The sequence below is a fragment of the Falco cherrug genome, chromosome 5, assembly GCF_023634085.1.
Source record: "Falco cherrug isolate bFalChe1 chromosome 5, bFalChe1.pri, whole genome shotgun sequence".
NCBI lineage: Eukaryota > Metazoa > Chordata > Aves > Falconiformes > Falconidae > Falco > Falco cherrug.
In genome coordinates, this window is record NC_073701.1 from 36065788 (window position 1) to 36090503 (window position 24716).

The 24716-nt window shown below is 48.1% G+C and overlaps 1 protein-coding gene across 9 annotated transcripts in view; it reads left to right on the plus strand.

Moving 5' to 3' along the window:
• SGSM3 (small G protein signaling modulator 3) overlaps nt 1-24716 on the plus strand; it is a 30733-nt gene that overhangs the window by 4188 nt on the left and 1829 nt on the right. For 3 of the 9 annotated variants that reach the window (XM_055712658.1, XM_027816032.2, XM_027816031.2), the window contains exons 2-21: nt 3260-3371; nt 6325-6405; nt 7693-7778; nt 8975-9041; nt 10439-10644; nt 10798-10905; nt 11856-11999; nt 12385-12580; nt 12784-12929; nt 13878-14105; nt 15056-15110; nt 18721-18848; nt 19146-19301; nt 19863-19917; nt 20365-20414; nt 21741-21893; nt 21985-22055; nt 22435-22483; nt 22778-22863; nt 23207-23329. In XM_055712658.1, coding sequence (XP_055568633.1) covers nt 6399-6405; nt 7693-7778; nt 8975-9041; nt 10439-10644; nt 10798-10905; nt 11856-11999; nt 12385-12580; nt 12784-12929; nt 13878-14105; nt 15056-15110; nt 18721-18848; nt 19146-19301; nt 19863-19917; nt 20365-20414; nt 21741-21893; nt 21985-22055; nt 22435-22483; nt 22778-22863; nt 23207-23329 — 2114 coding nt within the window. In that variant the 5' untranslated portion in view covers nt 3260-3371; nt 6325-6398. Of the gene's footprint in view, nt 1-3259; nt 3372-3407; nt 4400-6324; nt 6406-7692; nt 7779-8974; nt 9042-10438; nt 10645-10797; nt 10906-11855; nt 12000-12384; nt 12581-12783; nt 12930-13877; nt 14106-15055; nt 15111-18720; nt 18849-19145; nt 19302-19862; nt 19918-20364; nt 20415-21740; nt 21894-21984; nt 22056-22319; nt 22484-22777; nt 22864-23206; nt 23330-23638; nt 24228-24716 lie in introns of those variants that run through there. The other 6 variants (XM_055712657.1, XM_027816030.2, XM_055712659.1 and 3 more) reach the window with 4 other exon arrangements.

Below are 24716 nucleotides of genomic sequence, written 5' to 3' on the forward strand. Positions count from 1 at the left end.
TCCACAGACATCTTATAAATAGTTTGCAGACTTGCAGAAGTTCACAGAACAGAAGGTAAAAACCACTTCTGGACAGTTTGGGGGAAAATGAGGTTCTGCAGAGTTCTGCAGAAGTGCCCTGGTGCTTATTTGGGTGTAAGTGCCCATTTATTGTGCAGAAATTGACTCTCGTGGAAGAGATTTTTGAGGCCCTCTTAGGTGCTAATCAGAAATCTTTGAGTTATATTTGTGTAGCAGTGTTTAATGTGGAATCACCTTTACCCTAAGCCTTGAAGACTAGGGTGACTGCAGATCTGCCTTTTGGCACGCATGCATTTTCTTCCCTCTGTGTTGGAAGCAAGGAGAATTCTGCTGTGCCGTGAGAGTGGACACCTTGCTAGTTTGTATCCTGGCCTTTTTTTCCAACCTTATTCAATGCAGATAAAACAAACAACTTGTTGTTCCAGTGCTCGGTCTATTGTAATGTTCCTGTGTGAGATGGGAGGAGCACACTATATTTCCATTGCATATCCTCTCACCACTCAAATAATGGGAGCACCGGGAAAGGGAGAATTCCTCCTCTGACCCCAAGGGTCTTCGCAAACAAGAGGTTCTCCCCAGCAATGCAGTTCATGCTTAGCAGGCACCAGGTGTCTGCTGTGTAAGGATAGGCACCCTCTGCTTTCCAGGGCTAAAAAGTGTAGTGGCTTATGTTAGCAACACAGCAGAGCCATAAGTAAGTTTGGTTCTGGTTTGTTGTGGGTTTTGGGTTGTTTTTTTTTTCATGAGCCATATGGGAGAAGCCTTTTTTATCTCTGGATTTTAGAAGTAAGAGCTTCAGCCTTTTCAAACTGTCCCCTGCATAAAGGATCAGCATTCTGCTTTGGAGCCAGATAAATAAAAGACAGTTTTGCTCTGAAAAGAATATATGTTAGTATGTAGGATATCTGCATTTTGTATCAGCAGGTGTTGTGTAGATGGTTGTGGGTTTTTTTTAAGGGTAAGCTTGACACGTTGAACTACAATCAGGAAGTCCATCTGTGGTCTGTCTGTCCAATGCGTAAGCAGTAGGAAGCAGGATTCTGCTTTTTCACATCCTTATTTTCAAAATGGAGATGAAATGGCTACAAACGTGGAAGTTGCTTGTTGCATTCCTTTTGTATAAACTGAAAAATGGTTCAGCGCCTTCAGCTCCAGTAGGGCGCTCTCTGTCAGTACACCAGGCAGACTTGCTGGACACTGATCAGTGCAGAGAGCAGGTCTGTTGCATAAAAGTACCTTTTAGTTACATTTCTGCACGGAATTACATTTCCAGCGTGACCAGGAGTCTACAAGGTGCTTTATGGCAGGAAGCACAGAGTTCCAGTTTAGTTTTTGTTGTCTCTGTTAGGTGTCCCTCTAACAGTGCCCCGAGGCAGTTGGGAGGAGGCGCTCTGCCCCACCACACTCGTGCAGTCAGTATGTGATCCCAGTCGGTGACTGGACAGCGCTGGAGTCCTGAGCGATGCCTCTGCGGTGAAGTGATGTAACACTGTCAGCAGCTTGCTATCCTTCCTGCCTGCCCACCCGGCTCTGCAAGGCTGTTGCAACCTTCACTTTTGCTGCTTTCCAGGTCTCGTGTCCCCCTTTCTAGGCCTGCCATAGGCTTTTATTTCATCTCTGATTGACTTTATCTGCTATGAGAAAGTGGGCTGAGGGCAGTTAAAGTCACCCAACTTTTCATTCCAAGCCCTGCAGTAGAAATCAAGCATGGAGGCTAGCTCAGCACCTGCCTCCTGCATCTGTAGTGTGTGGCTCAACACCCGAGGCGGTGTGAGGCTGGCTGTGGTTTGTAAGCCTTAAGCAGATGGTTCCTGGAATGACCCAGATTCACCAGCACCATATCGACTCCTTAATCAGAAGTTTGTGTGTGTCGGTGTCTGTGCAGCGTTCTGCATCACTTTAAAAGCCAGGGTGTGAGGGGCAGAAATTACCTGCATCTTGTCTGCCCCTTGGTCAGGTGTGTGGCTGTGCTTTTTTCACTTACCTACTTGTTTGTGAAGCTGGAGTTTTCTTCTGACTGTATATGTGCAAAGCAAATATTGACTTGTGGGACTAATGGCATTTGCAGCACCAGGATATGCCTTTGCCTGACCTGAGGGAGAAACTCGCAATGTGGGGAGAGTGGAAGGGAAAGGGAGGGCTTCCTGCCGAGAGCTCCCCTTGTGCATTTCATTGAGCAAGTCTGGATTTTAATTAGGGAAACAAGCTTTCCAGGTGTGAGAGGACAGAAATCAACTGCCTGATGCAGCACAGGGTCTTCTTTTTGTCTGATTTCTGAGAGAGGGAGAAGATCTACATGGGATTTTAAAAGCTGAGCTGGAAGAGCCTTCTAGAACTACACCTAAGCGTGTGGCCTCCTGATGGGTACTGTGGCTTTGCAATTGCTTTTCTCTCTTCCAAGACATTTTTAAAAATAAATAAATGAAGGAAGAGAATAGAGAGCAGTGGAAACTAGCTGACAGTCCAGAGGAGGCAGTGGGATTTACTGCCTGCGGTGTTGCTTCATGTTCAAATTAAGCTTAATGGAAAGCAGAGTCTTTCCCTATGTTGGCTTACTGTCAGAGGAAGCTTTGTATATGCTGTTCATATGACAGTGGATGAAAATAGAAAGATTTGTTCTGTTTGTTCTGGTCCTTCTGACAATGTTTGGTGATGGCTGCTGCACAGTTACTAGTTGTAATATTTTCAGCATACAAAAACATTGCTTTGTAAAAATGTTTGTCTTCTGCACAGTCTGTCTGATAGAGGTACGTTGCTTTTTGACAGCTTTTTGGTGGACGCTCTTTGTTGTTATTGTTGCTAAAACCTGGGAAGGAGTTTCTGTCCCAAAAATAAAAGATCCTACTGAAAGGCTTCCGATAGCATCATTTCATGCCTAGCACATCCAGGCAGTACCACAGCAGGCTTAAGTGGAGATCACGTGGCAAAAGAGGCCAAGCAAGTAAAACATAGGCAGCAGGAGATTGTTATCTGGTGTTTGCAAGAAGCCAGGTAATTGAAACCTCTCATCACAGCTGTGTGGAAGAGCAGTATGTCCAGAGGAGGCTTGACAGTGCCAAGTGGAAGTAAATTTGCAGGTCTCCTTTGCAAACGTCGATTTAGAAAAGACACCTACACTGGGAAAGAAATCAATCTGACATAATCCTGCACAGTGTGTATTTACAAGTCCAACAAAGGTGTTGCAGCTGGAGCGCTTCAGATAGCTGTACCTGATGCTGACTGCATTCTTCCCTTGCAGCCTTCTTTTTCAGGCACACCCCTGTCATTGTAGCCGTCTTCTAGCAGGCTGGAATCAATGGTGGTGTGATTTGTTTTAGCCTGAACTCAAAAAGTAAAGCTGTAAATAACAGGTACCAGTTACATTTTAACAAAAACTGTTTCCAAAGTGTGAATACTACCTTGTTGTGTGACCAAAATTGCTTGATGTAGGAAACTTAACTTGCCTTTAAACATAGAAGATGCTTCTTAATGGATGGGTGAAAGCTGGTTTTTAGAAGTCAGTTTGGGAATTGCCATTAATACCTGTTGGATCTAATGTGATTTTTCCTTTGTATCCCTTACTGTTGCTGGTTTTCAGAAGTGTGTACTGGGTAAATAACACAGTTAAGTGCGCTGCAGCCATTTCATGCATGCAATTTCACAGGCTTCATGGGAGCCCCTTTCGTTACTTGCTGTCTCCTGGCTAGGAGAGTCTGAGAGTTGCTTTAGGTTTATATCCCTGAGTCAAAGGAGAGGACTTACTATATCAATCCCATATGCCAGATATCCTCCTCCTGGTTTGCTCTGGGTGGTGCCTGGCTGTGTCGGAGAACCTTCCTCCAAGTTCCTGTGATGCTTTACTGGAGGCAGAGTAGGAGGGGACAGAAAGCAGGATGACGAAGACCTACATGGCTGGTGCAGCAGCCTCAGCACCTTCTGGTGGAGCACCTGGCTCTGTGGGCAGTCCCCAGCGCTCCACCTCCTTGTGCTGCAGCTGGAGCCTTCTTGTGGTGCGGTTCACTCCCCACCCTGCCCTTCCGCGCACCGTGTGCCCGCAGCAAGGCGAGCCTCTTTGGGCCCATCCCAGATGAGTGCTTGCAGGAACGTTTCTATAGGAACCAGGGGCAGGAAAAACCTGCCCACCAAGTTCAGTGCTCATTAGTCTGGGACATGAGGGCAGGCTGCAGGCAGGGAAGTGATCTCCAGCAAGGCGGAGGCCAGCATGTGATGATGTGGACAAGGAAAGGTGTTCCCCTCTACTACACCTGTTCTAGGAGGTGGAAGGACTTGTAGCCTCGGCACTCTCCTGCCCTGCTGCCTGAGCACCGTGGTTAATTCCCGTCTTACGGGGTGTTTTCTCACCTACGTGCCCAACGCTGGCCTGGCTCCTCCATAGCAGGTTGGTTCAGTAGTGATTGTGCATGCGGTGACGGTTAATAATGGCTGAGGGCGATCCCTACTTGCAAGCTTGTGGTACTGAGGATGGATTCAGAGCAGAGGCAATGAGAAGAAGCATGGCAGACATACCACATGGCTGAAACAGTGATTGCATTGCTAATAAAAGTCATTGGAAATGGGGTTAACTGGGCTGGGAGAAGGCAGGGGAGGAGGAGCTATTGCAGGCTCTGTGTATTGCAGGCTCAGGAACAGAGCAGCTGTGGTTGCAGGGCAGTGATAAGCCTGGGAAAAAAAAGCATCAAAATGCATTCAGTGATGTAGAAAGGGGAATAAGTATTGTCAGGAGATTTACCTGCTTGGTGTGCGTGCTGTGTGCATTCCCATGTAAAGTGAGTGTGCAGGTGCTCATTTTGTAATTCTTGTTACATCTTCAGTTACTAAGGGAAGAGTTGGTGTTCAGAGAACAAGTGAGGCTAGTGATGGGAAGAGTAGAAAACATTTACAGAACTCGTGGGTAAGCAGCTGGCCATTTTGTGGAGAACTTTACTTCTGAGAAACAAAAGCTGGACATTTGTTTGTTTTTCTTTTTGCCCTGAGAGTTGGTGTCAGAAGATCAGAGTGCCTGTTCATCCATGCCAGCCTTTTACTTGCAGAGAACCCATAAAGCCTATGAAATCGCATGCATGAAATGGCTACAGCAGACTTAAAACTTCTGGAAACAAGCAACTGTAAGGGATAAAATCTGGGAGGAAGAAGCCTTATCATTTGTGTTCTCAGACACAGATGCTTTTTATGCTTTTGCAGTGTTTTACAGCTGCTTATCTTGGAGTGCTGTAGCAAGCCACTGCCAGGCTCCGAGTGCTCACTGGAAAGCTCACTGAAATGCAAAGGCAATATAACCTTGTACTACTGAGCACTACAAACAGCTTGGACAGGGCCTGCTGGGTGAATCCCTGGGGTTCCTTCTTTTAGTGCTGTGCAGTCATAAGTAGCTGTACTGGAAAGGGGAAGCTGGAAAACCCATCCCAGACATGCAAATGTTAGTTTCTCCCAGGTTCTTTCCCAAGTGCGAGTGACTGATATATCCCAGCACTGGCTTTGTCTGCGTGGTGGAGGTGGCTCTTGATGTCTCCCACATATGGAGTTGTAAGGTTGATCTTAACGTTCAAAAATCTCTCCCGGTGATTACCGAACTATTCCATTGTTGTCCTGGAAAACCCTTATAAAAATCTGCTGTGAACTGGTATCAGGAAAGTAAGGAGGGGAGCTATGTGGGCTGTTTCATCATCTGAGCTTGATTGCCTGGTTTAGTTTAGAGGAGCCTGGCTCATTGCAGAGGTACTCGATAGCGTGTTGTCCGCATCCTAGCACAATTCATTACAGAAAATCCTTGTCAGAAGCTTTCCCAACTCCTTTCAGGGAGCTGTATTCCACAGCCTAATACGCTTTACTCCTATGGTTTGTGATGCTACTTCTAAAATCTCTTTCAGGCTTTCTGCATCTGATGATACCCCCATTAAACTCTTTTTACTATGCCAGTCCCTTCTCCATGGGCAGTGTATTCAGAGAATGATGATGTATGTTGTGGGGGTTTTTAGTATTCATGATTAAATACAGGTCTTACAATGTATGATGGAAAATGTGACGAAAGTTGACTTGGTTTTTGACATCCTTTCAATCAGCACTGCAGTTAATGTCAGTAGGAATTTGGTAAATGACAGTGTGCTCTTTCTAGCTGATGGGTAGGTATGAAACCATCAGGAAATTCCAGTCTCTGGAATTTAATTTTCCTGTGGGGGAACGTAAATACTAAGGGATTTAATTTTCCTCTGGCGAACTTGAGGGGTCTGTCTGTCCCCCACCATGTTCTTAGATAGTAATTGAGTTCTCTCATCACATTTTTATTTTTTTTTTCATTTATGACAGGATAGTGACCTCACACCTCTGAGAACAGCGTTTCTGGACCTGCTGACAGCCTCTGCTACTTGCCCTTTAGCACAATGTCAGGTGAGCCGACAAAAATGGACACAGTATTTTCTGGGTTTGGTTGCTTGTTCTTTGTTCAGCTGCAACTTAATAAAAGAAAGTTACTGGTTCCAAGAGCTATTCTTTATGTTAACAGAGGGTCTGTTCAAACTGAGGTAAAGAAAATCTCCCTGCTCTTTGTGATCCAGCTTCCTTTTCACTGAGGGTGAGCTCAGTTCCTTTTTTTACCTTGTGCTGAAGCCTGAAGAAGCTGCTTCAGCCATTGAACTCAGAGGAAGAAGGAGGCTGAAATGTAGTCTTCCGTCCCAGTTTTTCGTAAAATTTGCTTGGTTCTGTTCTCCCAAGATTTGCCCCGAAGTAATTGGCTTACTTTATGATCATGAGAGATTTTTGCTAGAAAATGGTAGCTCTAGGGCAGGCGAAATCCTGAAGAATTACTGGAGTTCAGCTGTGGACCACTGAGATAAAAACTTTACTAAAACTAGGTCTCCTCCTTCTTTCAGAGCCCAACTCTCCCACTCCCTATTTCTCTCTAAACATTCCATCCTGGTCTGGCTGGTTATTTCAGGGCATATAACCCTGAGGGAGACTATATGTCAAAGCCAAATAAGCCTTTCTCTTGGTGATGTGCACAGTGGAAGACCTGGGGCATGCTTACCTGCTGAAATTGCAAAACTTGATGTCTGCTTTTATTCTAAGGGAAGCTGTTCAGTGGGACACTGCCTGAAACTGGAAAGGCGCTTATCCTGAACACAAAAGATAAAGATGATAGGCATAGTTTCTTTGCTGCAGCTCTCTATACATGGCTTGGCAATATCCCAGCCCTTCTGGAGCACAGGGAGCAGTTGAGCATCTTGCTGAGGGCTCTGATTTCCCATTTTGGTGCCTGGTTGACTAAGGTTCAAGGAACTCTGGAGTGCTTCTGGTGCTGGGGTCAGTGCCTCTGTAAGAGGCATTTACTCCTCCATAATATTTTTTTTTTCGCCGGTAATGATTCCCCTGGCTTGGCACTGATTGCACAGCTTTTCCAAGCAGAAGAAAGAGCATACGATGCCATGGACCTATTCTCTTCCCTAAAAAGTCCCTTTCTTAGAACTCCGTTTGGCCTTTTTGCTGCTTTTGTAAGGGACAAAACCATCTGAAATTGCTTGCTTGGTGAAGTGGGAGCTCTCTCAGTGTCTACAGTAGCAGTAGTGACAAACTTCTGGGTTAGTCCTTCCCTTGCTGGAACAGTCTGTATTGAGTGTGTGTCTTCCAAGGGAGTCTTTCCAGGTTTTCACTGCTATATGTTGATCTCTTTCTGTTTAGGCCATCACACTCCCTCTGCTGGGGGTCCCTTCTCAGCACTCACTCCCAGTATTTGGCCTCAGGAGATCCTGGCAAAATACACACAGGTACAGTGTCGGGCAGGGAGGGGGTGTTCCCTTTTACTTCTGTGCAGAGCCAGAGACCCTGGTGATTTCTGGTGGTCTCTGAAAGCCACAGGGAAAAGGAGGGAGAAGGTGCACTTGCCCTCCCGTGTTTGGTTATGAATGCTTGTTTGCTACTTCAACTTTGTGTGTTTTGCGGCTGCATCCTGGGTCTTGCAAGAGGATCTTGCAGAGCACAAAGAAACTTGTGTGAATTATTGCCCTGTTGTTTTGCAAGTATTGCTGCACTGTAAAAATGTTGACATCCTTGGGGAGTCTCTGTCATCATCAGGCTACTGTGGATGGCTTGTGCATGGCAGGAAATGCTAGCCTCAAGACTTGTCACCAGGTGGGCAGAGCAGGAAGGAAGGAAGCAGCCATGGAATTTCATAATTTACCCACAGTGTTTGCTGAAGGTAGTTAAGCCCAGTGAAGCAGATAAAGTTTATTGTGGAGCTATGCTAGAAGCACGCTTCTTGGGTGCTGCCTGGGTGCAATGCTTGTGAGAGACCCCCACAGGAGAGACAGGTGGGCTTGCAGGACAGGGGAGGTAGCTGTAGGTTTTCACTCCTTAAAAAGCCCGTTGTAACCTCCAGTGTGTACCCTGCAACCACAAGCATAGATGAGGAAAGTTGAGGTTTGGGTCATGGACCTTAATTTCCTTTCACCTGTAATTTGGGCTTGCTTCACAGGTGAAAATCCCAGGTTTGTCTGCTTCTTTCAGAGAAAATCTGAAAGCAACAGACAGGAGATGGAGCAATGCAGGGAGCTGAATTTGCAGTGTGTGTGCAGAGGTAACAGAAGACTGCTGTGTGTTAGAGATGCGGACAGTAGAGACCACTTTAGCTGGTGTGTGGGCCAGTTCTTCAGTCCATGAGGAGGGCTGTGTGTCCCTCCAGGTGGGAAATTCTGTCTTGGTATGATGTTGTGCTCAAGCCCTGCTGGAAAAAGGATGTGAAGGCAGAGCTTCACAACTCCCATGAAGTCAAAACGGGAACGGCATGCAACACCTCCTCAGCTGGGAATTGTGGTGGGAGTCATTGAAAGCAAAAGGGCAAGGAGTCTAGTTGTGTAGAAGGCACAGTGTGGATAGAGGTGGCGTGGGGCAATATCCACATCTCTGTTCAGTTTTTAGTGCTAAATTGGTGAAAGTGTGTGTTTTCCTTCCTCACATCTCCCAGAAAGAAGATTGCATCGAGCAGCCAGAGTTCCACTATGATGAATTTGGTTTCCGAGTTGATAAGGAAGGTAAAGCCAGACCTATCCCTCCCCCTTCCATTGTGTCCTGTGCCCAGCCCTTCCAATGCTTTCGAGTACGGCAGGGTGATTTTTGCAGTCATTCTGTGCTAGATCTCATCTACCCACCTGTTGTCATCTTTCTGTATCCTACCATTGTAATCCAGTGTATTAGACGTGCTGGCCTCATGGGAGTCTGGAGCATAGATTAGTAGCAGAATCATTTCCATCCCCTTATGCTTGTGCCATGGGTAAGAGAGAAAAGTTAAGAGCAAGTTATTATTTCCCTTAGCAGCTGTATGCTGGGGAAGGGCAACCTTCCCAGTTCGCAGCGGGGTCTGTTGTGTTCAGTAAGCGCTGATAGCTGGCACAGTGACATGTGCTGTCTGTTGAAAAAGTCACGGCCGAGGTGAGCGGCAGCAGTATGTGTTCTACCCATCCCTGCAGCTTGGCAAAGCGTAGGATGAACTGAAGGGGCAGAGCCCCTATCCTAGTTTTTCTGCAAGATACAGAGGCAGGCGACCAAACAGAAGGAGATGTGGAGAGCTATTGCAGCTGGGCATTGAACTACAACTGTCTGCCTTTGCAAAGAGGAAGAGAAAGGCGTGCAGGATGTAGGTATTGCTTTATGAGAGGATGTTTCCAGGGCTCAGGCCATACAGTGCAAGGGCAGAAGTTGTTTGCGTGTGTACCCTGAGGCACCTTGAGTCATAGAGGATCCTCTTTGAAGCAATTACCCAGAGATGAGAACAGGACACAGCAATTTTCTTAAGCCAGAACATTTGATAGACTTGTGCATTATAAAATCAGCAGAAGATTTAGACTGCATTGTTGGGATGTGTTATGTGATGAAGGACAGGGTGCCTTACGTCAAACCTGTACTTGTGCTAAAGCGTCTATTTTAGAAGCCAGCCTCAGGATAAGATGCTCTCTCATTGAGAATTTGGAAGTGTCCTTTTTAAAGCTTTTTTGGTGGTGAAATATCCCCAAAGTTAACATTTCGCACCTCATTACTTGCATGAGAATATAGCTTCTGCTTGCCACCTCGGAGGCTCACTATGCTTTTGTCAGCCTGATTTACAGATCCTTACAAAACCCAGCAGGATGACTGCTGCCAGGGTCTTGTTTAATTCCAGCCACGCTCTGCTCTAAATCCTGAGTAGGTAGAGACTAGAAGCCTGCTGACAGCTTCTTAGTTCTCAAGGCTCCAGTGCCTTTTGCTTACGACCATAAAATTTGGTGCATGGAGAAGACAATTAGAAACCAAGCTTTGCTTTTCCATGCTCTGGCTGGAGGATGTGAATGTTTTTAATGTGCTTTCTTCAGATGGCCATCTTACTCCGCACCCTGCCCTATGTTCGTTCCCTCTTATTTGTCTCCATTTCTTTCCCTTCCCTTTGCTGAGGCAGACAGTGCTGAGCCAAACTCCAGCAGACATCGTCCTCCACTGACAGAGGAGCCACAGCAGAGGCTCAAGTGGCAGGCTCATCTGGAATTCACCCACAACCATGACGTGGGTGACCTCACCTGGGACAAAATTGAGGTCACCCTACCGCATTCGGACAAGCTGCGCTCCCTGGTGCTAGCCGGCATCCCACATAGCATGAGGCCACAGGTGAGAGTGTTGCCTGTTCTGGGCAGGCTCACCTGCCTGGAGTAAGAGACAGTGGAGCAAAACTGCTTGCTCTTGGTTGAGAGCGTGTCAGATTATGGCTTTCTGTGGCTGTCTTAGTGACTCTTCCTGTCTCTGTTCACCCTGCTCCCCCAGCTGTGGATGCGCCTGTCAGGAGCCTTGCAGAAGAAGAGGAATTCAGAGATGTCATATCGGGATATTGTGAAAAACAGCTCTAACGATGAAACTATTGCAGCCAAACAGGTAGGAGATACTGCATGGTGCTGACTGGGCACAAAGGAGTGCGGAGAAGGGCAAGATTTTCTGTGTGAGAAGGAAAGAGTGTCTGGTTGAGAGGACATATGTGGTTAAATCCTGCTGAAGCTTAAGCCTGTCGGGCATATTTCTCTTTTGTTTTGTTGGAATAGCAGCTGTGTGCCTCCCCTCCTTCTTAGAACAGCATGAAGGGGGTCTGGGCCATGCTACCTGCAGGCTAGAAAACAGTGCTGCAGTTGCATTTCAGCAAACATCCTGATAGTCACTGAGAGAAGTGAAGGGTGAAAGGCTGACAGGTGCACCTCTGTTGAGGTAGTGGCAGCTGCTTCCAGGGACTGTCTTTGTTCCCCCAAGCACAAAGTCTCTGAACACCGACAAGACTGTTAGAGAGTGTTTGCCCTCTTCCTTTGACCTCTCATTTTGTGGGAGGAGGCAAAGGCAAAAGAAACTGAGCTCTGCACATGCACACCTCTCACCAAGAAGCTAGGTACAAAAGGGTTGGAAGGAGGAACAACACTGCCCGAGGGAGATCTGTGGGCTGTTCACCCCCAAGTCCCCTGTCACAGATGTGGCCAGGTTGTTGGTTTCTCTCTGGAATAGGTTTGTTGGGAAGCCTTGCTCGAAATCCAAGCAGATGAAATTCCCAACTAGTATGCTTACTATTCTCAGCAGTGAAACTAGTGACTGAGTTTAGACAAGTATTTCTTGGGAGTCATCAATTCAGTGTCTGCACGGGCATTTTCCCACGTCAGTGAAAGCTGTTAAACTGATCCCAGGTATCTGGACAGGGCCACCTTCCTTGGTGCTTAAGGACTTACGGATGGGTGTGGGAAAGCAGAGTTCTCTGAAGCAAGGGGCCATGGGGAAGTGCAGACAGCAGAAGGCCGTTGTTCAGATGCTGCAAGCTGACTCTGTCCTTGTTTATGGCTGTCTGGCAGATTGAAAAGGACTTGCTACGCACAATGCCCAGCAATGCCTGCTTCTCCAACGTGAACAGTATCGGGGTGCCACGGCTACGGAGGATACTACGGGGACTTGCCTGGCTCTACCCAGAGATTGGATATTGCCAGGGCACTGGCATGGTAACCTTCTTTCAGAGTGTCTTTGTGGTAGGGATCATTTTTTCTGGGGTCACTGCTGGGGCAAATGATTTGAGACAGTGCTGCCAGATGTTATGGCTTCCAGATGAGCTGAAGGGAAATCCCTTCCATGTAGAATATCTTTCCTAGGGAAGGGAGAGCAGGATAGTACCATGCCTCCAAAGATTTGGAAGAATTCAGTCTGTCTGTTGGGGAGGGGCAGGCATTACACTGCGGAGAAATCCCTTCAGTGAGGCTGCAGGAGAACTGCTGCAGAGGAAGGAAGATGTTGGTCACCTAGATATTGGTCCATATGTCCACAAGAAGAAGTGGGGCGAGAGTTCTGGTCCTTTCAGGACTTGCAGGTCTTCTTTCTTAAAAATCCTAGGTGGCTGCCTCTCTGCTGCTCTTCTTAGAGGAGGAAGATGCCTTCTGGATGATGTGCGCTATCATCGAGGAACTGGTTCCTGCCTCCTACTTCAGCACCACTCTGATGGGTGTGCAGACAGACCAGCGTGTCCTGCGACAGCTTATTGTGCAGTACTTGCCCCGCCTGGACAAGCTGCTGCAGGAGCATGACATTGGTAAAAATGTGCCCTAGAAACCATAACTTTTCTTGCCAGGGGGACGTGCAGACAAATTTTTGTTCTTGTGTCATAAAGGGAGAGCAGCAGGGCCCTAGAGGCAATGCATGGTCATCTTTAAGCTGGGAGGACAGCACTTAGGAGTCCAACTTCACTGGCTGGCTAACTTCTGTTGTGTTTCTTTTCCATGTCTTTATTCACAGAGCTCTCCTTGATCACCTTGCACTGGTTCCTCACCTCTTTTGCTAGTGTTGTCCACATCAAGCTGCTGCTGCGTATTTGGGACCTTTTCTTCTACCAGGGCTCTCTGGTACTGTTCCAGCTCACTTTGGGCATGCTCAGCATGAAGGTAGTTCCCACCTCCTCTTCTTCCTCTGTAGTACTTTGGTGTTCACTTCTGAATTTTAGGGACAAGAAGGTTTTGTATCCACTTTCTGTATGTGGTTTGGGAGTGTGTTAGGGAAGACAGCTTCCTGCTGCCTTCAGGACTGGAGGCTGTGAAAAACTTCCAAGGCACTTCACAGAAATCGGGGAATGCTATTGCCTTTTCCCCTGTGTACCTCATTTGTTCCCTCGTAGTTAAACTCTTTAATTAAATCAGCTGCCCCCCTCTGCTCAGTCTAGATCCCAAATTGAGGTGTCCGTCTTACCTAAACCAAGATGCCTCTTGGTTTTGCAGAGTCTGAGCAGAGATATAAAACCAATGTCTGTGATCATCTAGGAAGCTTTTGATGGCACTGTTGAACACTCAGAGATTTGTGTTGTCCTGACTACATTTGATTTGGATGGCTTACATTTAACCGTTTGATCTTTCCCTTTTTATGTGAAAAATAATTTTGTGCTTCAGCTTACTGCATGAAGGGCAAGGGTGAGCCTGCTGGGAGTAACAGGAAGGTAGAGCACAGCTTGACGTGGCTGGCACTCTATAGCGTGTGAGACTGAGCAGCTTCCATTCTTTTATCCCCAGCAAGATTCCTGCTGTGCCAGTTCTAGTGGTGGGTGCAGAATAGCTTTGGTTTTGTCTTTCCTTGGTGATTTGATTCCATTTCAACAATGAATGCTGTAATTCAAAAATACACCAGCTAGAATTCTGGGGGGCGGTCTCAGTGCGGCAGAGCAGTAAAAGATGCTGTTCCCCACCCAAAGTTAGCTTGGACTTTTTCTGCCGAAGTTTTTTATGGAATTGTGTAGTTGTGCCTGCCCAGGCTGTACACTGAATGTAAAATTGCATCTAGCAGCCCCCAAAGCATAGCTGTCATGCTCACTGTTCTGTGTGGCAAAATGACTGTTGTTGCAGGAGGATGAGCTAATCCAGTCTGAGAACTCTGCCTCAATCTTCAACACGCTTTCAGACATCCCAAGTCAGATTGAAGATGCGGATGTGTTGCTGCAGGAGGCCATGCGTGTGGCTGGCTCGCTGACAGATGTGGCGGTGGAAACCCAGCGTCGCAAACACTTGGCCTACCTCATTGCTGACCAAGGGCAGCTGCTCAACTCCAGCACCACTGTCAACAATTTATCCAAAGTGAGTGCACAGGGTTCCATTCGCCTCTGCTGCTCCATTGTTACCGTTCCCTTATGTATCCCCTCCCAACTGCTGTTTGTGAGCAGGAGGCCTTCCTCCCTGGGAGGATTTTGGCTCCATGATAACTGTCGTCCAGTGGAGGAAAAGTATTGGGAAGTTGGAGGAAGGTCTGTACGAATGAAATGCTGCCAGATCTGTCCTGGCTGATAAATGCCCAGGTGAAAGGGATGTTGACGTTGATTGTAATTACCATTAATGAGAGTTATGATGAAATCTGATGCATTTCATTAAGGAAACTAAAAGAAACAACATATGCTTTTGGCAGAATCAGGTTGGAGCACACAGCAGAATAGTAATGGATTAAGCCCAGTTCCTAAGAAACTGGTACACTAAAATAACTCTGGAAGGTAAAGTCAGAAAAGAGCAGCAGCCTTTGAGAAGCTGAATAAAAAATGCACCTTTGTTAGATCTTGGAGTGCAGTCTGCTGTTGCAGCTGTAGTAGCTCCTGTTTGCCAGGCCTGTGTGGAAGATGTATTCTTGATGCTCGTCTGTGTGCTAATCACAAGACACTCCTGCTATTCTAAAATGTAATAGGCATCCACTTAGAAATTTATATATAATTGCATGTGGAACTGCTTTTGGCAACAAGCAGAATTAGAACTAAAATTATTCACTCGAATCATGGTTGAGTCTTGAATTTCAATTATGCTTTCGTAATAACTGAGCTATAAATAACCTGTTGCACATGGAGCAGATCAAGCAGTAGAGCTGATTCATTGCGTTAGAACTAGGACAGCCCCTGTCTAAAACTGACAGTTCACTCGCCCCTTCCAGTGGTAGCTGTCAGGATCCCTTGCCCAGAGTTGACCAGTGTGGAGGGTTGCTTTATTTCATTTCTGAAATCTGTCCTAATGTGTGCACTTCGTTCCCTCTCTTTCCTCTCCCTCAGATTGTGCGACGCAGGACTCAGCGCAGGAAATCTGGCATCACCTCTCTGCTTTTCGGTAAGGACAATCCTGTGCCTTTCAGGTGGTGGTGATGGATATAGCAGCCTAGGAAGGAGGGGAGTGAGCAAAGCAGGGAAGCACTGGGACAGAGGAAGAAGGGAGAACAGAGCCAGAACTGAAGGATGACAGGGGAAAAGTGCAGTTTTCTTCTTGCTTGCTGAAGTAGTCTGAGCTCAGAAAGTAAATTTAGGTTAGGTGGCTAGTCCCTGAATGGTGACCAACGGTGAGCTGCAGCTCAGCCCAGCTGTAATGTCCTTCTTGCACTGAATGACAGGTCAAATGCATTTTCTGGCAGACTGTCTGCAGTCCACAAGCTGGATGTTGTACTCTCCTGATCTTACTCTGCTCAGTTCAGGAGCATCTCTGATGATCTGAAACAGGACAGGATGATCCAGGTGTCACCCATGAAAATTTATAAATGCAAACATCACTGATGTTCCCTCTTACTTACTCTGAGTTCAATGTTGTGAACACTTTTGAGCCTTAATTTTCCTCACTTACAAGCTAATCCAGAGTATGTTCGGAAAGCTCACGGCCAGAATAAGCTTCGCGTGGGTTTAACAGTAACTTGCTACTTTGACTCCATGATAGCCCTTTCTGTTGTAAGCCTCACTGTCATCACCTTCCTTGCAACTGGTTAGCTTTCTTGAAGTTGCCACATCTCACCACAGAAATTGTTTTTCCGGAGGAAGACAACATACTGAATTTACAGGGTTCAAATAGTGTTTCTGTTGTGGTTGAAGCAGCCTGAATAAATCTAAAGCGGGGTTTTACTGGTCTTTTCAGAGAAGAGCTTTCCTGATGTTCACCTGGAAGCTGATACGTTCACAGGCTTGCTACAAGCACATATAGCATTACCTATAAAAGTTATGGTAGAAGATCAGTGAAACTGTAAAGTCAAGCATGCAGAAGCGAAGAAGTGGCAGGAAGGTTACTTGTGCAATCTAGACTCAGACCTCATGTATGTAATACTACCATAAAATCAATACAGACTGGACCAGCAGGGAACTTAGCTGCAAAATGCATCTTTCTTGTGTCTCAAATAGTCTCTTTGACCAAGTTGATTAGTTTTACGAAGGTGTATAGTGAGTTATACTCACACAAAATGATAAAGTTCAAGCTTCAGAATGTATTAATAAGTAGAACTGAGATGATTGATAGTGTTTGCTCATTTTAGTGAGTGTACAGTGACTGTCATGTTTTTTACCTAATATTTTTCTTAGTATTTAAAATGTTGATTAAAATAGAGAAGTTGTCATCTTGCAGCAGATGACCAGAATGGAAAAACTTCAACCCAAGTGAGGGGAAGGAAAGCTTGGATATGATAAATCCATGTTAAACTGGGAACTGTCAATCGACCTCATGTGTGAAGTCTGTTGCCTGTAGTAGTTGCTGAGTACAGCTGGTACATAGCCCTCATCTGGGTGGGAATAAGAATTTACCCAGAACTTAATTCTTCCTTAGAGTGAGTGCAGATTTAGTAGTGGCTTGGACAGGAGTCATAGAATTGCAAGGGCACTGTTTGGAAGAGACCTCTAGATGTCTGTAGTCCAGCCTCTCCTGCTCAAAGGCAGACTCTTGCTCGTGCTAGATCAGGTCAGCCAGGGCTGCTTCTAGCTGAAATTCAAGGAGTTGGACCAGATTTCTAATGAAGAAATTGAAAGAAGAAACAGTGAAAGACAGTTTGGCAGAGAACAAGATGTGCATGTTGCCCTTTTCCGGTTGGCTGGGCACTGCAACAAGGAAATGCAGGAGAGCTAGTCCTCCTCTGCATAGCTGCGCAGCTAGTCGGTCTTTGCAGGCTCAGAACAGAGCCTCCTCACCTGTGGTCGATCCTGCGCTGGTTTCCTGTTTTGGAAGCGTACGTGCAGGCGTGTTGGGTGCAGCGAGGTGAATCTGGTGGAAACCCCAGTTACTTGCCTCTGTATGGTTGTATTCTAAGGTAGGAGGGTGTGGAACTTACTTCCCGTATCTCCTGCTTGTGTTTTGGTGGGACTGATCTGAGTACAGATGGAGGAGCACAGTATTCTGTCCAGAAGGGACTGAATGGTGACAGAAAGAGTCAGTGATCTATGTAAATGGGGGCAGCCCACTGAGCGTGGCTGTGGTGGAGTAGTTTGTTCTTTAGTCACATTCTGTTTTAGCAACATGAATTTTCTGGGAATCCCCACCATCTGCGTGATCACTGATCTACTTACAATCTTTGTATCTCTGAATCTGTAGTGAGACTCCTTACATGCTCTGTTTCCTACCTCTGGCCACTGAGGAGGAGGTTTTGTTAATTTTCATTGCTTGGACTGGGAGTAAGTATGCCCTACAATTTTTCTAGTCCAGAAGCAAAGTTCAGTTTTCTCTTAAGCTCCCTGTGCCTAATTGTCTAATAATTTAATTTAGCAAATAGAAAACAACTCTAAAAATAATTTAAAATCTAATTTTGTGCTTCTATTTATGTTCTTAAGGTTTTGGTCTTTTTAATTAGGATCACTTATGATTAAAATATATTGCTAATCACTTTTCAATAAGCAGAAGTTTCATGTGTACCTGGCTGTTGCAGCGGCTGTATAGCTCAGGCCATGCTTTATTCATACTGGTTTCTGTAATGCTGTTAGAAGATAAGCGAAGTACTAGTGTGCTAGCCAGTGGTTTATTTGGGTCTTGTATAAAAGCTGTGTTTGTATAAAAATTGGAGTTCAGTGACAAATACATTGGTTTTAATGTTGATTTTGTTAATCGAGCTACCATTACAGAGAGAGCAAAAATAGATGTATGAAAGTATACTTTCAATTTAAAACAAACTGAAATTTTTTAGAAAAAGAACCAAATGGTTCAATGTTCTCTAACATCATGTACCCAGTTTTTAAGGCATTCAAATACATTTAACTGTCTAAAGAATCTATCCTGTTAGGTATCTCTCTGCATAAGTTAATAGAGACAGGCTGTCAGAACTCCTGTGGAATTAGTGACAGTTGAAAGATGCTTTGCTAACTTTTACTTTGTACCTATGACCATTCCTATACACCCAAAACCTTTGAAATCTGGCTCTTAGGGAGGTCGAGGTCTTGCCTAGGTGATGGCTTTTCTCTTGTGGCTCTGACTTCTAGACTGACAGAGGAAAGTAGGCTGTCTTGGTTTTTCAGAATTTTTTCAAGACTTGATATAGAATACACTCAGCCTGTGAGCTATGCAAAAATCAGAAGTAGTTCAACCAAAAAACTGTTTCAGTTTCAAGAGAATTTCAATTAAAGAGAATTTTTGAAAGCTCCCTAGTTGCGTGTCCCACCATTCAGCTGACTATATACTGATAGACACTTCTCTAAAGTAGTACACGGCACCTTGGTATACTGAGTTGCCCAGACATAGCAAAGAAGACAACTTCCAGTTTCATATGTGGTTCGAAACTGTCCTTAAAATATGAGGCAGTCAAATTGCTATTAGCTACTTATATTATTGAATAGATTAGCAGTAAGTACTTGCCATAGTGTGGGCACTTCTAATGCCAGGCTTTTTTATTTCTGCAGAATCAATGATTTCTAATGTTAACAAAAAATAAATACCTTATACTTGTTTTCCTTCTCTTGCCTTCCCTCTGGCTGTGTGTGCTCCCCAGGGGATGACGATCTGGAGGCACTGAAAGCCAAGAACATCAAGCAGACAGAGCTGGTGGCTGACCTGCGTGAGGCCATTCTCCAGGTGGCACGACACTTCCAGTGTGTGGATCCCAAGAACTGCAGCATTGTGAGTGGGAACAGCTGGATCTGCGCTGCTGTGTGCTCCAGGCATGAGGGCTGAGTATCTGCCACAGGACAGGGCTGTTCAAATGCTCCTGGAACGTGGGCTTAAAGAACATGCGAGGTGTAACAACTGGAGGGTTGCTCGACCCATCCCTGGTGGAGGAGGGCTGTGCTGGGAGGTTGTCTGCAGGCTAGGAGCAGGAAAAGGTTTGGGAGCAAGGGCATGCAAGATTTGTCTGATCAGCTTGGAGTCATCTATTGCTTTTCATTCCTCTTTGCTCTTCATCCACATGCATGCTAGGATCTGACTCCAGACTACAGCATGGAGAGCCACCAGCGAGACCATGAGAACTATGTGGCCTGTTCCCGTAACCGACGACGGCGAGCCAAGGCACTACTGGACTTTGAGCGCCATGATGATGATGAGCTGGGCTTCCGCAAGAATGACATCATTACGGTGCGTCAGGCTGTGAGACAGGGACCAGGGCAAGACCGTGCAGACCCAGCTTGTATGGGATGCTGCACTGCCTCTTCTGCGGGGAAAGAAGGAAGGAGATAAGCTCAGAGCCCAGTTAGGAGTCCAAGGGAAGCAGCTGGTGTTTCCGGGCACTACCTGGGGGTGAGGCAGTGTGTTCCTGTGAGTGTTGTCTTGTGGGTCATTCTCAATGCAGCTACAGAGTCCCTTTCCTGGTTGCCATGCAGCTGAGCAAAAGATTGATTTGGTCCAGCCTTGGTCCTGTTTTAACACCAAGCTGTGGTAAGACTGTAAAAGCATCCATTTGCATTTGAGCTGTGGGTGTCCCCTCTGAAATTGAGGAGAACGGGTAGTACAGTGTTTGCAGTAGCCTTTTTCCCTTGGAGGCTCTGGGCCATGTGAGAAAGAGAACATTGGCAAAATGGCAAAAAAAAATTGGTTGAGAAGAAAGCAGCTCCTCGTTGTGCCCACATAGCTGCGCAGCTGTAGCCCTCCTGCCACTGCATTCTCTTCAACCGGTGTTTTCCACTCCCTGTTTTTCAGATCATTTCCCAGAAGGACGAGCACTGTTGGGTGGGAGAGCTGAATGGACTGAGAGGTGAGAGCGGGATGGGTTGCACCGGGGAGAGTGGGGCCAGATGCAGAGCATCTGTTCATCCACGGTGGCTGCTTTGGCACATTTGCAGCAAAGGCTCTGCTGGTTACTCAGAGCATCTGCCAAGAACAATGGAAATGTTAAAGCAGGGTATGAGAGCAATCATGCAGCTATCTGGTTACTTCTTGCAAACAGCAAGTTTAGGCTCCATCCTCCTGGCACAGGGTGGTTGGGTGCATGTCATCTCTGCTGCTTGTGGGCAGTGTCCTGTAATTGGCTTCCTCTTGCAGTTGCCTTAATTCTTGTGATTTTGAGGCTGCTTGCTTCCTCCCTTGGGGTTGGACCCTATGAACTCTGATCTCTTCTCAGCTTCCACTGGGCTCTGGTCTTGTCTGTGTAGGGGCTTCTCAGTGTCTATATCAGGCTCACCTCCTTGTCCACTCTTTGTAGGTTGGTTTCCTGCAAAATTTGTGGAGATCTTGGATGAGCGGAGTAAGGAGGTAATAAGAGAAACCAAACCACCACACACCACCACAACAACAACAACAAAGAGTTATGTCATAGCTGAAAAAATGTATTTGAAGAGAGCCATATATTTCCCTCCTTTGGTCTGTTTGCTGTCTCTGGCTGTGGAGTGCTTAGTGATTGATCGGGCAGCTTATCTTCCTAAGCGTGTTTGCTCAACTTCCTCACGCTGACCAAGTGGAGAAGAGGGCCCCAGAGGGCTGCAGGGGGGTAGGCTGGGTGTGATACCTGGGCTTGCAAGGACCCTAAAGATGGACTTCAGGAAAGCTGAGAAAGCAGCAGGCAGGTATGCAGGAGGATCCTGTGGGCAGTGTTCCTGCCGGCTCCCCATTGCCTGTACTTTCTTCCTCCTTTGAGGCTGTGCCTGTGGATCCTGCTCATGCTTTGCCACAGTGGAATTCTCCCCATACAGCTGTGCCCAAGGGGGCATTCTGTCTCAGTTCCTTTTGCAACTGTCCCTGGCGAGATGCCACCTATATAGAGAAGATACCTCGATATGGCCCCAAGGCTGGGGCAGCAGGAGGCAGACATCATTAGCTGTTGGCCTAATCAATTTGCAGGGGACATGGAGAAGATTCTGTTCCCTCTCTCTTCCTCAGCATTTGGAGAGTGAAGAAGGACTCAAAGGCTGACCTGAGACCCCCAGGGGAAGCCCCTAGAGAGATGTCACTATTGAGATCTCACTTGCTTCCTCACCCCCTTCTCGGGGCTGGTTCCTTAGATACAGATCACCTCTCTGTGTACAAACGCTACAAACACATCCTGTACTGCTGAGCAGTTCTCCTCCCAACTGTGGAATAAGAGAGGATCCCACTTACCGTAATTTTGGAATATACTTCATGCTAACAGCATGTCAGGGTGATACCCTGAAGTGGTGTACCCCCGACCTGGGAATTCCTCTCTATATCCATTTGTCGTGACTTTTAGCAGCTTACAGAGCCTCAGAGACCCTGCAAGTGCAAGTCCCTCTCCTTACATTAGCTCAGTCAGCTTCACACCAAACCACAAACAACAGTTCCTGCATGCTGAACGCTGCTAGGATGGTGCGGGGGTCACCTGTGTGGTCTCCTGGGCACCACCTAGGCCCAAAGGTCCTGGTGTCTCACCAAATTCCCGGGGAGTAACACAGAACGTGGTGCCTTATGCATGAGCTAGCAAGGGCGTAAGGCGTTAAGGGAAGGGGAGCTGGTGGGCACCTGGGAGTGGAACAGGTCTGTGCAGAGAAGCTGTAGGGGGTTGGACTGCCTCCATGCTCTCCCCCCTCACCAGTATGCTGAGAGCTGGCTCTTCATGTTCCTCAGTACTCCATCGCTGGAGATGACTCAGTCACAGAAGGGGTGACAGACCTGGTACGAGGGACGCTCTGTCCAGCCTTGAAGTCCATATTTGAACATGGATTGAAGAAGCCATCTCTGCTGGGGGGCCCCTGCCATCCCTGGCTGTTCATTGAAGAGGTGAGGTGTCTCCGTTCCTGTTGTGGAGCTGTGTTGCTGGGGTGAGGGGGCTGTGGGGCGGAGTGTACTGACTGTCCACCTGCTCGCCTAGGCTGCAAGCCGGGAGGTGGAACGGGACTTCGACTCTGTGTATTCTCGCCTTGTGCTCTGCAAGACCTACAGGTAAGGCCACGTTAGTCACACCAGGCAGCTGGGTCTGTGCCCTGTTCCTGTGCGCTCGTCAAACTGCTGCTGCTCTCCACCTTGGGAAGGGTCGTGGTCTGCCCCATCCTCTTGTGCGTGTGCTGGCAGCTGGCCGCTGTGCCTGTGTTGACTCGGGGCTGGCAGTGGAGCCACTTTGTCACTTGGAGCGCAGTACACTTGTCCCCTTCCCTGGGCTCCCGTGTTTTGCTTCTGAGTCTATATCTTGCTCTCTCATGGCTGCAGGATCACCTGTGGGCTCAGCAGTAGCCAGAGGGCTGGTGGGGTATGGAGAGGGAAAGGTCTACATGCGCCCAGGGTGGCTGCGGAGCTAGCTGGGTCTCTGCTGTCATCTCTGCAGGCTTGATGAAGACGGCAAAGTTCTCACTCCAGAGGAGCTGCTTTACCGGGTGAGTGCTGTCCCCAGCCCCGCCAGGGTCCAGCCCCTAATGTGGGGAAGTTTCCCACGGGGGCTGCTGGAGGGTGGTGCCCATCTCTCTAGGGAGATGCTAAGGAGTCTCCCAGACCTTCCCTGATGGGAGGGAGCAGAGGCAGCAGATGCCTGGGGAAAGGCAGAAAGTGAAGCCATCAGGAAGCCTCAGCCCCTCTGAAGCTGGCAGGTGGTGCTGTGTTGCTGAAATGGCTGCCCTGCCCAGCCTGAGGCGGAGCTGAGAAGGCAGTAACCACATCTTCCATCCCTGCAGGCGGTTCAGGGTGTGAACATGACACACGATGCTGCCCACGCACAGATGGATGTGAAGCTTCGTTCCCTCATCTGTGTTGGACTCAAGTGAGTCATCCAGTCCTGATACCCTTGACATCGTGGGTGCAAGCAGCTTGGGAGGGGGGAGAGCGGCCTCGCGGGCAGCAGTTGTTTCAGTCTACCTTAGTCCACAGGGTCTGTTTTCTTCTCTCACTGCAGCCACTGAGTGGGACTTGCTGCTTTGTAGTTCACTGTGCCGGCCTGGCTCCTGGCTAGAAGAAGTAGCAAGTGTACTGGGTTATTCTGTTCCCACTGGGGACAGGACTGAGGGCTGGGGTCAAGGCTTGGGCTGAAAATAGACTGTCCCAAAGGAATGGGGCTTCTTTCCCTGGCTTCAGCTGCTTAACGTGGCTCTACCCTATTGCTGCAGCGAGCAGGTGCTGCATTTGTGGCTGGAGGTGCTGTGCTCAAGCCTGCAGACCGTGGAGAAGTGGTTCCATCCTTGGTCATTCCTGCGCAGTCCTGGCTGGGTGCAGATCAAATGTGAGCTGAGGTAAGTGTCCCCATGGGCTTCGCTAGGGTCTGGACTGGATTTCCTCCTCCTCTGCAGGAGGTGGCCCTCGCTATGGCTTGTGGGCTGTCCAGACATCCCCGCTGCAGAGATTTCCTTCTGTGTGCTGAGGCAGCAGTAACTGTCTAGACAGTTTAATGCGATGCACTGTGCCTGCCTGATCCGAGAGCAGAGCTTGACTCCTGGGGAGCTGTCATGACAAGCAGGCAGCCTCAGCCCGCCAGCAACCTCTTGCTGAGCCCTGCACCTACTGTGATGCAGAGACTGCCTTTTCCACCCCCTGCTCTCCAGGTCCTCTGCCAGCTACTACAAGTTGAAGCAGAGAGCAGGGAATGTGCTAGGGAGACAGTCTGACTGTCACAGGCCAGGAAGGAGTTGGTCACTGGCTGACTCCTGGTGAAGTGAGGGAGCGACGTCAGGGGCTTTGGTTACCTGAGCTCACACACAGCACATCCACACTTGAATTCTCCTGGCCCTCCTGCGCTCTGCAAAGCCACGTCCAGTCCCAGGGAGCCTCAGAGCAAGCCCCACCACTCCAGCCCTGCTGCTGCTGCCACCGTCTTGCAGGATCCGGCTTTTGTCCGCACACCCGTTTGCTTTTGGCTGCAGCGAGAGCATCTGCAGCCAGGAGCAGGCCTGTGTACGCACACCTCGAGGTGTCCTGTTCCGCTGCTGCTGAGTGGGAGGGAGTCCCCTCCACCTCTGCTGTGGTGTCCCACGGCTGCTTTCCTGCAGCATGGGGGCACTGGTAGTTCAGCAGAGCTGAAGGACCACGTGGGACTGGTTCATGGCCGGGCCCAAGTCTGGAGCACAAGCAGAGGCTTGTGCCGTATTTCTCCCAGCCAGCTTCCTGTGGGGGGCAACAGCTCCCCCGCTGCGGCAGGACCTTGCCCTGAGCCTGAAGGACTGATGAATTTCTTGCCAGGAAGTCTGAGCTCTGCATCCCTGTCCTAGGGACAGGCTTGAGGCTGTGCCTGCAGCCCCTGCTTGGAGCTGGGTCCAGCAAGGGAGCCCCACGTGCCTTCCCCATGGGGCACTTGTGCGTGGGGGTCAGGACACTTCTCTCGCTCCAGGGAGAGAGAGAGGGGAGGTGCAGAAACTCCGAGGTGCTACTGGCAGGGATCTGCTTTCTAGAGAGGAACCTGCAGTTCCCCATGGTCAGCTGCGTGCAGTCCTCAGCCTCGTGTGTCCTGGGTCTAGCAGAGCCTGGGGATGCCCGTGCCTCCCTGTGCTGCTGACCAGGCTCCGTAGGGGTTGCACTGGAGTTCCGTCTTCAAGCATCTCTTTCCAGCCTGGGCCTGGCAGGATGTGAAGCCCAAAGGGGAGAGGGAAACAGCATAAATGGCTGGTGCTGCCCTTTTCACACCAT